General features: G+C 48.5%; 1 protein-coding gene across 1 annotated transcript in view; it reads right to left on the reverse strand.

Annotated features, from left to right (window-relative positions):
- Window positions 1-6012: 6012 nt before the first annotated feature.
- Window positions 6013-17762, reverse strand: part of LOC136398112 (histone-lysine N-methyltransferase PRDM9-like) — a 54328-nt gene continuing 42578 nt past the window's right edge. The window contains exons 7-8 of the mRNA XM_066372520.1: window positions 10646-11910; window positions 6013-6498 (exon numbers count right to left, since the gene is read on the reverse strand). Coding sequence (XP_066228617.1) covers window positions 6013-6498; window positions 10646-11910 — 1751 coding nt within the window. The remainder of the gene's footprint in view (window positions 6499-10645; window positions 11911-17762) is intronic.

Consider the following 17762-nt stretch of genomic DNA (forward strand, 5'->3'; position numbering starts at 1 on the left):
AAAACCAAGCCCCAGGCTACAAGGATCCTACCTGCCCACAGCCTGCCCCCAGCACACATTAATATAATCACGCCCATCCCAAGCAAGAAGGGCAACCAATACCATCACCTGGGTGACGGCCTTCCATGTGGGCACCGCCATCTTTAACAAAGTGAGCTTAATATATTTTATCTGCCCAACACTGGACCATCAGGTTTTGTGCAGGTTTTCCTAAAAACATAAAAAACTTGAAAAAAGTACAATATTCAACAGAAGGCTGCAAGGAGTACTTGGATTGCTCGATTTGTCCAGGATACTGTGAGTGCGCACTCTTCTGGCCCATCTGGGACCATTGGTTCTGGAATTTGAACTGAGTTAGAATCAGTCTTTAGTTCAAATATCTGTGAAATGGAGATAACAATTGTCCCTGTCTCATTCGGCAAATGGGAGCAATAGATAAGGTGTGAGGCATGTGAGGGTCTTAAAGTAGGAATTATCAACAGGTCTGGATTCTCATTTAATGCTGTGGGCAATGCCGTTGTCTAATTTTTTCCCTTTTTTTTTTTTCTTGAATCCAGATAGGGGAAGGGAGAGAGAGAGAGAGAGTACAGCATCAATCTGTTCCTGTATGTGCTCCAGCCAAGGATTGAACCAGCCACCTCTGCATCTTGGCACAATGCTCCAATCAACCGGGCCATCCAGCCAGGGTGGATGCTGCTCTGTTTTGCACATATTTGGATCAACATCACAGTGGCCCTGTCTAGGAAAAAAACCCACAACTATGTTTTTTGTGTTTTTTTTTCCATCTGTTGAAACAATATCATTTTTATTGCACTAGGAAATTTGTATCAAGTGGTAGGTTAAGATTTTTTTTTAAGTAAGAATTTAATGTGCTTGCAGACCCCAAACCAAATACTCCTGCAGTTAATTCTCATTCAGAGCTAATCAGGCATACCCCGTCAGCCCACAGGCAGTGACCCATGTGTACTTGAGTTAACCTTAAAATACTCCCTAGTGTAAAGCCAGTGGCCACGGCCACTATCACAGCCACCTGGCCTATGCAGGTTCGCATTGGATTCAGACAGTCGGTAAAGAAACAACGGAGCCAAGAACTGGTGGGCCATTAGCTTTAATTCTAGCTTTCACCCGGCGGGCAAGTAAAAACACACACTGGGCTCCAAAACCCACTCACATTCAGTGCTCACAAAGCAACTGACTTATCCGAGTTTCCTAGAATCAATTGTTTCTAGCTCACCACACTTATTCACCTCTGTTCCCCATCTCCTTCCTTCTCTCTGCACAAACTCTGCACTAACTGGCTTCTCACTCAACACTCCGCCATCTTGGCTGCTTCTCCTCTCCTCCACGTGGCCTTTCTCTGCTCTCTGCTCTCTAATGCTAATCTCAGGAACTAAGGAGAGCAAGCTCCTATTCTGCCCCTATTTTATAGTGTAGAAATCCAAACCTTTAATTCAATATACACAGTAGGGAATTCTCTAATACAAAGTCACCTATCTGAGTCAAGATGGGATTGTACCACCCCACATCAAAGAGGGTGGGAAAGGCTTAATCCCAAAACCAAGGCTATAAGGCTTCTACCTGCCCACAGCCCGCCTCGAACACATTAATATCACCTGGGTGACGGCCTCCACGTGGGCAGCGCCATCTTTAACAAAGTGAACATAATATATTTTATCTGCCCAACACCTGGCTTCACACCTACGTTTAATCTGAGGCAATACGAGGGAGCTCTGTACTATAGACAAGCCTCTGGCCACAGGTTAAGAAGCTGACTTTGAACCTCAGCTCTGTAGCCTACCGTAAATCCTGAACCTCTCCGAGCTGAGCTTCGATATAAGAAGAGGGACTTCATAACTCATGTTCTAAGTTTTGATATGGCAACCCCAAAATGCACTGTCTAGGGACCTGGTGCCGAGTGGACCTCAACAGCTACGAGGGAAAGTATGCATGAGTGAGCGGTCAGCTGAGTGCTCTGGGGCCTGAGCCTCGCAGGCTGTGTAACGAGCACCGTGAGCTTAGCGGACCTAAGAGGGGACCTTGGGGCCTGTGCTTCCCTGGGCCTGGGTGGCTTCCCCTGTGCCGACCCAGCCGGCCAGGTCATAGGGCGGTGGAAGAACCAAAGGCAAAAAGGCTTAGTAATCTGTGGACTCGATATAAATATAAGGTAATGTTATGTCATTTCAGAAACAAGATCACCCGAGACACGTCTCCGGTGATATGTAGATATGCACACGCGTCCCCTGTGCTCCTGCCTGTCCTCCCACACGGCCACTCCCTCTGCCCCCCACCCCCGTGGCCCGTCTCCCACTCCCTCTGCCCCCCCCGTGGCCCGTCTCCCACTCCCTCTGCCCCCCACCCCCGTGGCCCGTCTCCCACTCCCTCTGCCCCCCACCCCCGTGGCCCATCTCCCACTCCCTCTGCCCCCCACCCCCGTGGCCCATCTCCCACTCCCTCTGCCCCCCACCCCCACCCCCGTGGCCCGTCTCCCACTCCCTCTGCCCCCCACCCCCACCCCCGTGGCCCGTCTCCCACTCCCTCTGCCCCCCACCCCCACCCCCGTGGCCCGTCTCCCACTCCCTCTGCCCCCCACCCCCCCACCCCCGTGGCCCGTCTCCCACTCCCTCTGCCCCCCCACCCCCGTGGCCCGTCTCCCACTCCCTCTGCCCCCCACCCCGTGGCCAGTCTCCCACTCCCTCTGCCCCCCACCCCCGTGGCCACCCACCCCCGTGGCCATCTCCCACTCCCTCTGCCCCCCACCCCCCCCCCCCCGTGGCCCGTCTCCCACTCCCTCTGCCCCCCACCCCCCACCTCCGTGGCCCGTCTCCCACTCCCTCTGCCCCCCACCCCCCACCGCCGTGGCCCGTCTCCCACTCCCTCTGCCCCCCACCCCCCGGTGGCCCGTCTCCCACTCCCTCTGCCCCCCAACCCCCACCCCCGTGGCCCGTCTCCCACTCCCTCTGCCCCCCACCCCCGTGGCCCGTCTCCCACTCCCTCTGCCCCCCCACCCCCGTGGCCCGTCTCCCACTCCCTCTGCCCCCCACCCCCGTGGCCCGTCTCCCACTCCCTCTGCCCCCCCCCCCCCCCCCCGTGGCCCGTCTCCCACTCCCTCTGCCCCCCACCCCCGTGGCCCGTCTCCCACTCCCTCTGCCCCCCCCACCCTCACCCCCGTGGCCCGTCTCCCACTCCCTCTGCCCCCCAACCCCCCCCCCCCCCGTGGCCCGTCTCCCACTCCCTCTGCCCCCCACCCCCACCCCCGTGGCCCGTCTCCCACTCCCTCTGCCCCCCACCCCCGTGGCCCATCTCCCACTCCCTCTGCCCCCCACCCCCACCCCCGTGGCCCGTCTCCCACTCCCTCTGCCCCCCACCCCCACCCCCGTGGCCCGTCTCCCACTCCCTCTGCCCCCCACCCCCGTGGCCCGTCTCCCACTACCTCTTCCCCCCCCCCCCGTGGCCCATCTCCCACTCCCTCTGCCCCCCCACCCCCCGTGGCCCGTCTCCCACTCCCTCTGCCCCCCACCCCCCACCCCCGTGGCCCGTCTCCCACTCCCTCTGCCCCCCCACCCCCGTGGCCCGTCTCCCACTCCCTCTGCCCCCCCACCCCCGTGGCCCGTCTCCCACTCCCTCTGCCCCCCCACCCCCGTGGCCCGTCTCCCACTCCCTCTGCCCCCCACCCCCGTGGCCCGTCTCCCACTCCCTCTGCCCCCCACCCCCGTGGCCCGTCTCCCACTCCCTCTGCCCCCCAACCCCCACCCCCGTGGCCCGTCCCCCACTCCCTCTGCCCCCCACCCCCGTGGCCCGTCTCCCACTCCCTCTGCCCCCCCACCCCCGTGGCCCGTCTCCCACTCCCTCTGCCCCCCACCCCCGTGGCCCGTCTCCCACTCCCTCTGCCCCCCCACCCCCACCCCCGTGGCCCGTCTCCCACTCCCTCTGCCCCCCACCCCCCACCCCCCCCGTGGCCCGTCTCCCACTCCCTCTGCCCCCCACCCCCACCCCCGTGGCCCGTCTCCCACTCCCTCTGCCCCCCACCCCCACCCCATGGCCCGTCTCCCACTCCCTCTGCCCCCCACCCCCGTGGCCCGTCTCCCACTACCTCTTCCCCCCCACCCCCGTGGCCCGTCTCCCACTCCCTCTGCCCCCCCACCCCCGAGGCCCGTCTCCCACTACCTCTTCCCCCCCATCCCCGTGGCCCATCTCCCACTCCCTCTGCCCCCCCACCCCCGTGGCCCATCTCCCACTCCCTCTGCCCCCCCCCCCCCACCCCCGTGGCCCGTCTCCCACTCCCTCTGCCCCCCACCCCCCACCCCCGTGGCCCGTCTCCCACTCCCTCTGCCCCCCACCCCGTGGCCCGTCTCCCCCTCCCTCTGCCCCCCACCCCCGTGGCCCGTCTCCCACTCCCTCTGCCCCCCCACCCCCGTGGCCCGTCTCCCACTCCCTCTGCCCCCCACCCCTGTGGCCCGTCTCCCACTCCCTCTGCCCCCCCACCCCCACCCCCGTGGCCCGTCTCCCACTCCCTCTGCCCCCCACCCCCACCCCCGTGGCCCGTCTCCCACTCCCTCTGCCCCCCACCCCCACCCCCGTGGCCCGTCTCCCACTCCCTCTGCCCCCCACCCCCGTGGGCCGTCTCCCACTCCCTCTGCCCCCCCACCCCCGTGGCCCGTCTCCCACTCCCTCTGCCCCCCACCACCGTGGCCCGTCTCCCACTCCCTCTGCCCCCCCACCCCCGAGGCCCGTCTCCCACTCCCTCTGCCCCCCCACCCCCGTGGCCCGTCTCCCACTCCCTCTGCCCCCCCCACCCCCGTGGCCCGTCTCCCACTCCCTCTGCCCCCCCCACCCCCGTGGCCCGTCTCCCACTCCCTCTGCCCCCCCACCCCCGTGGCCCGTCTCCCACTCCCTCTGCCCCCCCACCCCCGTGGCCCGTCTCCCACTCCCTCTGCCCCCCACCCCCGTGGCCCGTCTCCCACTCCCTCTGCCCCCCACCCCCCACCCCCGTGGCCCGTCTCCCACTCCCTCTGCCCCCCCACCCCCGTGGCCCATCTCCCACTCCCTCTGCCCCCCCACCCCCGTGGCCCGTCTCCCACTCCCTCTGCCCCCCACCCCCGTGGCCCGTCTCCCACTCCCTCTGCCCCCCCACCCCCGTGGCCCATCTCCCACTCCCTCTGCCCCCCCACCCCCGTGGCCCGTCTCCCACTCCCTCTGCCCCCCACCCCCGTGGCCCGTCTCCCACTCCCTCTTCCCCCCCCACCCCCGTGGCCCGTCTCCCACTCCCCTGGCCAGGGAATCCCACTCTCTTGCTTGGAGTCTCATCGCCAAAGAGTGTTTCTCAGAAGAGAGAGCCAGGTTCTTCCCGAAGATTCCACGGGCCTCAGTTTGAGGAACATCCCGATAGCTGCTCAGTGGTGCTGATTTAAGTCAGAAAGGGGCACAGCCATCCTGAAAATGGGTTTATGTGGCCTGCACAGTGCTACTGAAAAGTAAAATATGTGCTGACATTTAGAAAGCTGAAAGCTTCACAGTTCCTCATGAAATATGAAAAGATCTAGCAACACTGGGCCCATCTTCAGCTCAGCAGGAGTGGGCCCAGGCCAAGGAGGAGCTGCCCTCCGGTCAGCAGTGTCTCTGGCTGGGCCTGACTCAGCCTGTCATCATTGATCACAACTATGTTTTTGCTGCCACCTCGTGTGCATCTTGAAATCAACAGCTAGGTAAAAGTCACCAGAAAGTTTTTTTCCTCTGCTGCGATCTGGGTGCATGTAACCAAAAACCTGTCAACCTACTTCTGCATCACCGATGTGTCTTTTCCCCTTTTTTCACTTTGAATTTTTTTGCATGCTTCTGTTTTAGGCATGGCATGGGGCAGAAATGACGAGAGGCATGGAAAGGAGGCACGCGGATGGCCTGAGGTGCAGACAGCGTGGGGTAGGGTTCATGAGGTGGGGCAAGGACATCCCGGGGCAGGGGACTGGGCATGAATGTGGAGGGAGGGACCGGCTAGGGGCGGGCGCATGGTGAAAACTACGTGAGTTGGGGAATGAGCGGGATGGGGCGGGGCAGGATGTGAGACTGGGCGGGGTGCGGGGCGGGCATGGTGTGGGGCATGGATTGCGAGGGTCGGGAATGGTGGGAAGTGGGGCAGACGTCGCAGAGCTGCACAGGGGCAGGGTGGATGGCGATGCGATGAAGAGGCAAGTGGGGCACCGCGGGACAGGGTAGACAGCGAGGGATGGGGGCGGTGCAAGGCAGGGACGGCTTAGGGCATGGACTTCGAGGGCAGGACACTTCCCTATGGCCTGGAAAGGCGCTGCAGCCTCGTCTTAGACAAGAGCTTCCTCCCTGGAGAGGGGGTATGTCCCTGGAGAGGGTCTCCGTTTTTGGATTTGGTGACCATCCAAGTAAGGAGCCCTTCTTCCATGGAGGGGCAACATCTCCCTGGAGATGTTTAGTGAGGAAAGGGATTCTCTCCCTCCCCGTCTTCCTTGTCAACTTAAGCAACGTCCAGACCTGTAGAATATTTATGAGTTTATTTTAGACAAACTCACAACAGTTGCTGGTAATCAAAGTCTCAGTGGATTAAAAATATCTGGAAAATGGTGTTTTGCCCCATATTTTGTGATACATACATGAATTTACCAGAACTTCCAACTGCCCTTGGGTTCTTCCACCTGGCTGCCTGACCTCACCCTTACTTACTGGACAATCGCCCCTGAGGCAGAAGAGTTCTGGGAAGCTGAAACCATAAAACTGCCAAAGGGAACATACCAGAACTTCTGACTCAGTACTTGCTCAAGGCTTTTCCAAACCCTATAAAATTTGCCTCATAGTCTGTACCAGTGCCCTTCTCCCTGGAGTAGTGCCCAGCAGGGTTTCTTTCCTTCTATAAAGCCTGTTTCTCTGGTCTTTTCAGACTCTGATAGATTCTTATATTTGGTGCCAAAACGTGGGAATGGGTAGTGGTTTCCTGGACGATCCCTCTTTGCCATCCAAACTTACAATCAGAGAAGCAATGGGCAGTGGCAGCTCATCCCAGGCTTACTCTCTGATTCTGTTTGGACATGTAATTGTAGGTTGATTGGCCGGCAATCTGACCATGTCCTGAACCCTTGCTGGACAAGAAGGTAAGGAGTTTTCTTCCTTCCCCTTTCCCAGTCGGCTTATCTTTTCCACAAAAATTTGCTCTGGTCAGATGGTTTTCTCTGACATGCCTCAGCTTTTGAGGGATTGGACTTTCACTCTCAGTAGACTGCTGAGAAAGACTAGGCGCCTAGCCGAACCTCTCCACTCTTTCTCTCTCTTGGAGTTCCCTGACAGGTGGTGACAACCTCTTTAAGGTTGGGACTGAGACAAAAAGTGGGGATGCCCCCTCTTGCTCACCTGTCTCCACTACGGCATCTTCAGGTCATGTGTTTTGGGAAAGTGAGAGAAAAATGGTTCCAGTGTAGGATCCAGTGTAGGCTATGTGAGGCAGAAATGGGCAGAAAACACTGTGAGGTGCAGAATTAGATTGTTGATGGTAAAAAAAAAAAAAGTAGTCTTTTCTAGGTGAAAAATAGAAATATGGTCTGAAGAGATATCTGCATTTTTTAGTTTGTTTCTCTTTTCTTTGTTTTCTGCCTTTCTGTTGAGGGAAATGCACTAGGCATGTTGCAGGTCTATCACAGCTTTTTCCATTAAATTTTTACATTTTTTACATTGATTTGAGAAAGAGAGAGAAACATAAAATTATTTCTTGGTCACTTCTCTTAGGTGCTGAGACCTGCGACAAAACCCAAAACCTTGGCACACAGGGGGACACTCCATGCACTGAGCCATCTGTTGGGGCACCATAGTTTTTTAAAATTATTCTCTTTCAGTAGATAAAATTATTTTAGAATTCTAATTACCATGTATGTTACAGGTTATTTAAAATTGAATTTTATAAGTGTAAGTAAAAGAACTTCCTGGTTTATCTGCTAATAAGGATTTCAAGGTCAGCGGTCATAAGAGGTGGAAACAGGTTATATAATTTCACATCTTTAAAGTTTGTTGTCACTTGCTTTATAGTGCAATATGGTCCCTTTTAAATGTGTCCTCAGTCTGTGTCACTGCTGTTAGGCCATGTGCATTTTTGGAATAACACCTTGGTGGCGGTAAGGAGAAACAGGGGTGGGTACAGTGCATTATCTGTCATTGGTTGTATTGCAGGAATCAAGGCAAGAAAAACCACCAGACAACTTGATGAAGGAAGTAGAATTTATTTAGCTTGTGGAGCAGCATGATCCCCAAAGAGGAAACCAAACGTGTGCTCCTCAAAGTTAGATTTCTTACATCTTATATACCTTTTACAGAATACAAATATTCATGCAAGGAGCTTGTGATCCCATTGTCTAGAGGTACATGTCACTCTCATGACTCTAGGATGAGAGGGTGAATTTAGGTGGAATCAGAGGATAAGTGTTGGAATTTTTAATTAAGGTATGTAAACATGGTTTCTTAAATGCTTTTGAGAAAAGAAAAAGGGGTTTTCAGATAAGTTCTATCTTTCTTGCTCTGTAGCAAGTGGTCCCAGGCACCTTTTCAGAGAACTATAGAAAGTAGTTAATCTCGAACTGTCTGACTCAGTTACTCCTGCAGGCTCTCTTCTCTTGCATTCTTGTTTTTTTCTTCTCAGTGAAGAGGGGGCCTGCCCCTCCTTCCTCAGTTGATGCACTTACCTGCTTATGTTAAGTAAGTTTTCTCTCTACTAGTTTTTTTTTGTGTGTGTGGTAATCTATTGGTTCTGAAAGAGGTGTTTTCTATCTTTAAATGAGTTGGATGAAATCCATGGTTATGCCCTGGCCAGGAAGCTTAGTTAGTTAGAGCGTCATTCTGATACACCAAAGTTACCGGCTGAATCCTTAGTCAGGGGACATCTAAGAATTAATGAATGCATGAGAACATTGGTACTGTCATATTTAAACTTTAGCAGTTCTAACAGATGTGAGTGCCATAATATAGTAGTCTGAATTTGCCATTTTCTAATCATATATCAGGCAGAGCTTATTTTTTACAAGGTTAGGTACTTGGTCTTGTCGAAATATGAAACATGAAAACTGAAAGTTTTTAAGTTTATCTAAGCCAAAATGACTCCAAATGTTTGGAAGAAAGATCTCCAATCCTGCAGACTGATCGTGTAGCAATTTCTATTTTATTTATTTTTAACATTTATTTTAGAGAGTGTAGATAGAGAAAAGGGGGGAAAGAAAGCATCAACACTCATATATACCTTGATCTGGAGAGTTTAGTCATTTATTTATTTTATCTATGTTAGAGTGTGGAGACAGAAAAGCAATTTTTATTTTAGAGAGATGGAGAAAGGGACAGATAGTGACAAACAGGAAGAAAATGAGATAAGAAGCATTAATTCTTTGTTAGAGCACCTTAGTTGTTTATTGATTGCTCTCTCTTATGTGCCTTGAACAGGAGACTAAAGCAGAACAAGTGACTTTTTGCTCATGACAGCAACATTGAACTTCAAGACAGTGACCATAATGTCATGTCTATGATTCCATGCTCAGGTATGCAACCCAGCACTCAAGCTGGTAAGCCTGTGCTCATGCCAGCAACCTTGGTGTTTTAGACCTGGGTCATTTCCATCCCATTCCAATGCTCTATGCACTGCACCACTGCTTGGTTAGGCACCGTTCCCATTTTATAGATTAAAAAACAGGCACAGAGAAGTTGAGAATCTTGCCTTAGGTTGCAGAGCTGGTGAAGGCAGAGCCAAGATTGAAACCCACTATGGAATGATCTAGACTCCATGTGGTGTATACCATGAGAGTCTCACCCTGAAGAAACAGTGAGGAGAGAGTGAGGGAGACTAGCTGCCCAGCCTGAGCCGGGGACACAGACATGCACATGCACATATTTCTTCCTGGTTTTCACCAGAGACTACAGAGGTCAGAGAAAACCCGGACAGGAGCCAAGAAAACCCAAGAGAGGAGGGTGGTGAGCCTACTAGGAGAGAAGCCTCCACTTCTCTGGAGTGAAGAAAATCACTTTCCCTGGTGAGTCTGTCTCAAATCCCTCTCCCTGAGAAGTAACCTATCTAAGTTGACTTCAGATTTCTACGTTTTTTAGGGGTTGAGTTTCTGTGCTTGACAGTGTGAGTTCTCTATGGCCCTCTGGGAACTCTTTGCTTTCAATGATGGGGAGGGAAAGAATGAGGTATATGGGCATCATAGTTTTATGAAGATAAGATTTATTAGAACAGGAGGCAAAAGACCAGGAGAATATGGGTGTTGACATTCCCATATCACTTGAGGAACTATTTGTCCAGCTCATCTTTTGTCATGAAAGTGAAGGTGTTTAACTAGTTATTTCTGTACTAATTACAATCTAATGAGGGTAAGGGGTCAGTAAACTTCCTATGAAGTCCCCTCAGAGCTGGAGTATGACCTGTGTAAGAGCTATGAATGTGGAGACACAATTTATTGCTAATGATTTACTCACTTTCCTTGCAAACAAAGAGCTTCTCCCTTGAGTGTATTCTCTGGTGCCTTAGGAGAGCTGACTTCTTTAAAAATCCTCGCTCACACTCCCTGCAAACATAGGGCTTCTCCCCTGAGTGTATTCTCTGGTGTGTGATGAGATCTGACTTTTGTGTAAAGCGTCGTTCACACTCCCTGCAAACATAGGGCTTCTCCCCTGAGTGTGTTCTCTGGTGTGTGAGGAGATGTATCTTCTGTGAAAAGCGTTGCTCACACTCCCTGCAAACATAGGGCTTCTCCCCTGAGTGTATCCTCTGGTGTCTGAAGAGACTTGATTTCTGTGAAAATCCTTGCTCACACTCCCTGCAAACATAGGGCTTCTCCCCTGAGTGTGTCCTCTGGTGTATTAGGAGAACTGAATTTCGTGTAAAGCCTCGTCCGCACTCCCTGCAAACATAGGGCTTCTCCCCTGAGTGTATTCTCTGGTGCCTTAGGAGAGTTGACTTCTTTGAAAATCCTCGCTCACACTCCCTGCAAACATAGGGCTTCTCCCCTGAGTGTGTTCTCTGGTGTGTGATGAGATCTGACTTTTCTGTAAAGCATCGCTTACACTCCCTGCAAACATAGGGTTTCTCCCCTGAGTGTATCTTCTGATGTCTGAAGAGACTTGACTTCTGTGTAAAGGGTCGCTCACACTCCTTGCAAACATAGGGCTTCTCCCCCGAGTGTGTTCTCTGGTGTGTAAAGAGATGTGACTTTCGTGTAAAACCTCGTTCACACTCCCTGCAAACGTAGGGCTTCTCCCCTGAGTGTGTTCTCTGCTGTGTTAGATGTGACTTCAGGGAAAAGAGTTGTTCACACTCCCTGCAAACATTGGGCTTCTTCCATGAGTGTGTCCTCTGGTGTCTGAAGAGGTCTGACATTTTTGTAAAGCCTCGCTCACACTCCCTGCATACATAGTTCTTCTCCCCTGAGTGTGTTCTCTGGTTTTTGAGGAGATGTGACCCATTATCAAAGCCTTGCTGACAATCTCCATGCTTGATAGCTTCATTTGTCGACATTACTACTCTCATAGACAGTTTTTCTGTGTCCACTGAATTCCTGTTCTGGCCTCTGCTCAGTGCTTTCTGTATCATTCTCTCTTGCTCACTAGAGCTTCCCATGTGTCCTTTGGGAGGTTTGACAAAGGCCCTTGAAATCCTCCTTGGCCTGTTTCTTTTAAGCAAATGTTTGTACTTCTCTTTGACCTTTTGACCTTCAGCTTTGCCATCCTCATTGTGTGTATCAGTATGTTGCTGCTGCTGATTTTCATCCTCTGGGTAGGGATCCTTTGATTGGAGGTGTTTTCTTATAGATGTTCCTGGTAGAATATCAGAGGGGTGATTGCGTCCCACATGTTGACTGAGAAATTCCTGACTGGAGAAGGCCAGAGAGAAGGAAGAACATGGGTGTATCTCTGGCTGTGGTTCTGCAGAAAGAGAAAATTTTGGTCAGGACAGATGTTTATAAGGCTGCCTGGGTCATATGTTTTGTTTAGACCTGTCCCACGAGTCATTATTATGAAGTTGACAATGTAATCTCTGTCTCCCACAAAGTGTTTTTTTACAGTCTGTTTTCTCTTTTCATGTTTATGTACTATATCTTCTTTAGAAATTCAGAAAGCCAATATCAAGGGTCCTTTCTATGCATTGCTAGATGAGGGACTGTCAAGTAGCATCAGGGGCTGTTTCACCTCTCATATGGGTGGACCAATGCTGATGTTTCCTATATACATGTAGCTTTTAGCACAGTTCTTTATAGAGACCACTGACCCCAACTAGAAATTGCTTCCATCATAGTTTCTGACATATGATATATTGACAATATGTTTTTCCTCAAGCTTCACATCAAATATTTATACTTGATTTTATTCAGTATCAGCCCATTTTATATACAATGGAAAGTTTTTTTTCAAAATATTTTTCTAGCCATACTTTTTAAAAATTGATTTCTTTTTGAGGACAAAAAGAGGAGGAGGAAGAAGAAGAATAAGAGGAAGAGGAGAAGAAGAAAAAAAAAGACAAAAAAAGAGAAAGAGAGGCATTTATTCATTGTTCTACCTAGACATGTAGTCATTGGTCATTTCTTTTTTTCTTTTCTTTTTTTTAAATTTTTATTTATTCATTTTAGAAAGGAGAGAGAGAGGGGAGAGAGAGAGAGAGAGAGAGAGAGAAGTGGGGGAGGAGCAGGAAGCATCAACTCCCATATGTGCCTTGACCAGGCAAGCCCAGAGTTTTGAACCGGTGACCTCAGCATTTCCAGGTCGATGCTTTATCCACTGCGCCACCACAGGTCAGGCCTCATTGGTCATTTCTTGTATGTGCCCTGACCTGGGCTCAACCTTGGTATTACAGGTTGGAGCTCTAACCAACTGAGCTAACCAGCCAGGTTTCCCAATCATACTTCTTACATGCCTGACTTCCATCCCTCTCCAGCTAATCCATAATCCTCTCTCACTTGGAGAGAAAGTAATCTCTGAGAGGATTCCCACTGAACTGTATTCTCCAAAAATTAACAAAGCAAAACTTAAAGAATAAGCCACCCTATAGCCAAGAACAGCACCATCATCCCACCTCACTCAGGAAGGTTTCCAGTATCTCAGCTCAGATCACAGCACTGCATTGCAGACTTCTGGGCATCTATTGGACCTCTGCTCTTACCCTATATGCTAGAAAGAGTTGACCCTCAGAAAACAGGCCCATGCTAGTTTTCCCAGAGGATAGAGTGTTGGCCCAGCATGTGGACATCCCAGGTTCAAAATCCGGTCAGGGCACAAATGAAAAGTAACTATCTGCTTCTCTTCCCCTTCTCTTTCTCTTCCCCTACCACAGCCAGTGGCTTGATTGGTTCGATCACCAGCTTGATAGTTTAGTTGGTTCAAGTGTTGAACTCAGGCGCTGAGGATAACTCAGCTAGTCTGAGCATGGACCTCAGACTTGGGTTGCTGGGTGGATCCTGGTTGGGGCACATTAAGGAATCTATCTTCCTTCCTCTCACTTAAAAGAATTAAAATTTTAAAATTTTTTCTATCATCATAGAAAATTAAGGTTAGTGCTGTGATAAAAGGCTATCATGGCCTGACCAGGTGGTGGTGCAGTGGATAGAGCACTGGACTGGGATGTGGAAGGACCCAGGTTCGAGACTCCGAGGTCGCCAGCTTGAGCACGGGCTCATCTGGCTTGAGCATAAAGCTCACCAGCCTGGACCCAGGGTCGCTGGCTCCAGCAAGGGGTTACTCGGTCTGCTGAAGGCCCGCGGTCAAGGCACATATGCGAAAGCAATCAATGAACAACTAAGAAGTCACAACGCACAACGAAAAACTGATTGATGCTTCTCATCTCTCCGTTCCTGTCTGTCTATCCCTCTCTCTGACTCTCTCTGTCTCTGTAAATAAATAAATAAATTTAAAAAAAAAAGGCTATCATGTTCCTTGCTTATTGGTTATTGGCAGTTTTTTATTTCACCTGGTGCTTGGGGAATGGCAGGATCAGTGAACAAACAGAATCAAAAGGGCTTAGGAAATGTATGGCTTGTCAAGCAATATTTGTCCTAGAGAGACTTGAAGATGGCAACAAAGTAGGCAAATGCACAGACTCCCAGCTCACACCATCAAACTGGATTACAAATTAAGATCAGTGTGAAAAACCAAATCTGGACTACAAGAACAGCTCTAAAAACTAAGGAGCAAAGAAGAAGCCACACTGTGCCTGGTAGGGAGTACCAAGGAAGGGTGAGTCTCCTCTGCTTAAGGGAACAAAGGGATTGTGAGGCTGAGAGCACAGAAGGGTTCTCATTCCAAGGAAAAGAGTAGCAAATATAGCTCACAGCCACTTGCCTGGGACCTGGGAATGAGGTGTGTTGAAAGGGCTGGCTTATCTTCCAAAAGGAAAGGGGGGAGAGTGACAGACAGTGACTGGCAGAGGAATGCATGGGAGGACCTGAGAAGCTGACTCATCCAGTGCTGGAGTAGGCCATAGCTTGGGGAGAGGTTTATCCTTCCACATAACACAAAACAAGTGGTTCTGGGTCACCCATCTCAAAATATCTCTCCAGCTCCAATCAACGCAAGAAGACAAAGCTGAAAACAAGAAGTGGGGAGGAGGGGCAGTAACCCAGATCTCCATGGAGATCTGAGATACACCTTCCCTACTGAATCTGAGAAAACATCCTGACCTCAGAGAGAGTAACTGGCAGATCAGGCCTTCAGAGTCTCAGGTTACATCCACCCCATTCCTGGATACAGTTTCAAATAAGCCCCATGCTGAGATCAGTAAACAAGACTACCACTGAGATAACTCAGAAGAAAACAAACAAATCAAGACTTCAAAATGGCTCGACTAGAAAAGCCAAACCTGACAGTGGATTACAAATGACAGCTGATAACAACCCAAGAAGACCTAGGAATAACACAAATAAAAGTCGGAGGCAGACAACACCAAACCTAGACTCAAACAGCCCTACAAACAACACACCCAAACCCACAGGCATAATGAGAAAACAGAAAAGTGCAATCCAAGTAAAACCACAAGAGAAATATCCAGAAAAGAAACTGTGATATGGAAATAACCGAACTGTTGGATACAGAGTTTAGAATAATGATTGTTAGGATGCTAGGAATCTTAGAACAACATGGATGGTCATTACAAACATCTAAAGAAGAGATACCAAGTATAAAACAGGACATATAAACATTTTTAAAAAATCAGTTGGAGGTGACATATACAATATCAGAAATAAAGACCACAATAAAAGGAATTAAAAGCAGAATGGATGAAGCTGAGGATCGATTCAGCAAGTTAGAAAACATGATAAATAAAGGCATAGAAGCAGAGCAGAAAAGAGACTCAAAAAGTCTGAGGTAACTCTAAGAGAGCTCTGTGATAACATGAAGAGAAATAACATCCGCATTATAGGGGTTCATAAAGAAGAAGAGAAAGAAGGGATAGAAACTGTATTCAACAAAGTCATAGCTGAAAATCTCCCTAAATTGACACAAGGAAAAATTTCACAAGTTCAAGAAGCACAGAGAACTCCATTAAAGAGAAACCCAAAAAGATCTACACCAAGACACATCATAATTAAAATACCAAAGCTAAGCGATAAAGAGAAAATATTAAAAGCTGCTAGAGAAAAAAAGACTATAACCTACAAAAGAGCCCCCATAAGAATGACATCCAGCTTCTCAACAGAAATATTTCAGGCCAGAAGGGAATGGCAAGAAATATTCAAAGTAATGCAGAACAAGAGAATACAACCAAGACTACTTTATCCAACAAGACTATCATTTAAAATTGAAGAAGAAATAAAAAGCTTCCCAGACCAAAAAAGAAAACAAACAAAAAAAAACCTCAAGGAATTTATTACAACCAAACCAGTGCTGCAGGAAATGTTAAGGGGTCTGTTGTAAACAGATCAAAGTGGGAAAAAAATATAGCAAAGAAGAATACAGTTTTAAAGAATAAAATGGCAATAAACAACTACATAGCAATAATAACCTTAAATGAAGAAGGATTAAATGATTCAATCAAAAGACATAGGATAGCTGCATGGATAAGAAAACAGGACCCGTACATATGTTGTCTACAGAGACACACCTTAAAACAAAAGATGCACATAGACTGAAGGTAAAAGGATAAAAAAAATATTTCATGCAAATGGAAATGAAAAAAAAAACCGGGGTAGCAAAACTAATATTAGACAAAATGGACTTTAAAACAAAGACTATAGTAAGAGATGAAGAAAGTCACTACATAATGATAAAGGGAGCAATCCAACAGGAAGATATAACCATAATAAATATCTATGCATCTAATATAGGAGCACCTAAGTATATAAAGCAGACTTTGATGGATATAAAGGGGGAGATCAACCGCAATGCTATAATAGTAGGAGATTTCAATAACCCACTAACATCACTAGATAGATCCTCAAGAAAGAAAATTAACAAAGAAACAGCAGACTTAAAGGACACACTAGATCAACTTGATTTAATAGATATCTTTAGAACCTTTCACCCTAAGGCAGCAGAATATACATTTTTTTCAAGTGCTCATGGTACATTCTCTAAGATAGACCACATGTTAGGACACAAAAGCAGTCTCAACAAATTTAACAAGACTGAAATCATATCAAGCATTTTCTCTGATCACAATGGCATGAAACTAGAAATCAACCACAACAGAAAAACTGAAAAATACTCAAACACATGGAAACTAAATAGCATGTTATTAAGTAACGAATGGGTTAACAATGAAATCAAAGAAGAAATAAAAAAATTCCTAGAAACAAATGATAATGAGCAAACAACAACTCAAAATTTATGGGACACAGCCAAAGCAGTCCTGAGAGGGAAGTTCATAGCACTACAGGCATTCCTTAAGAAGCTTGCAAAAGCTCAAATAAACAACCTTACCCTTCATCTGAAAGAACTAGAAAAAGAACAGCAAGTAAGGCCCAGAGGTAGTAAAAGGAAGAAAATAATAAAGATCAGAGCAGAAATAAATGACATAGAAGCTACAGAAACAATATAGAGGATCAATGAAACCAAGAGCTGGTTCTTTGAAAGGATAAACAAGATCAATGAACCTTTAACAAGACTCACCAAGAAAGGAAGAGAGAAAACTCAAATAAATAAAATTAGAAATGAGAGTGGAGAAATAACAACTGACACAACAGAAATACAAAATATTGTAAGGAAACACTATGAAGAACTGTATGCCAAAATATTAAACCACCTAGGTAAAATGGACAAATTCCTTGAAACATATAATCTTCTAAAAATCAATCTGGAAGAATCAGAAAACCTAAAAACACTGATTACAACAAGAGATCAAAATAGTTATCAAACAGCTCCAAAAAAACAAAACTCCTGGGCCTGATGGCTTCACTGGTGAATTTTACCAAATATTCAAAGAAAAATTAACTCCTATCCTTCTCAAGCTATTTAAAAAAATTCAGGAGGAAGAAACACTTTTAAGTTTCTTTTATGAGGCGAGCATAATTCTGATTCCAAAACCAGGCAAAGACAACACAAAGAAAGAAAATTATAGGCCAATAACTTTGATGAATTCAGATGCTAAAATCCTCAACAAAATATTAGCAAACCAGATCCAGCAATAATGAAAAAAATCATACATCATGATCAAGGGGGATTTATTCTGGGGAGGCAAGGATGGTACAACATTCTTAAATCAATTAATGTGATTCACCACATTAAAAAAAGGAAGGAGAAAAACCACATGATAATTTCAATCAATGCAGAAAAACCATTTGATAAAATCC

Source organism: Saccopteryx leptura, chromosome 3, assembly GCF_036850995.1.
Source record: "Saccopteryx leptura isolate mSacLep1 chromosome 3, mSacLep1_pri_phased_curated, whole genome shotgun sequence".
Classification (NCBI taxonomy): Eukaryota; Metazoa; Chordata; class Mammalia; order Chiroptera; family Emballonuridae; genus Saccopteryx; species Saccopteryx leptura.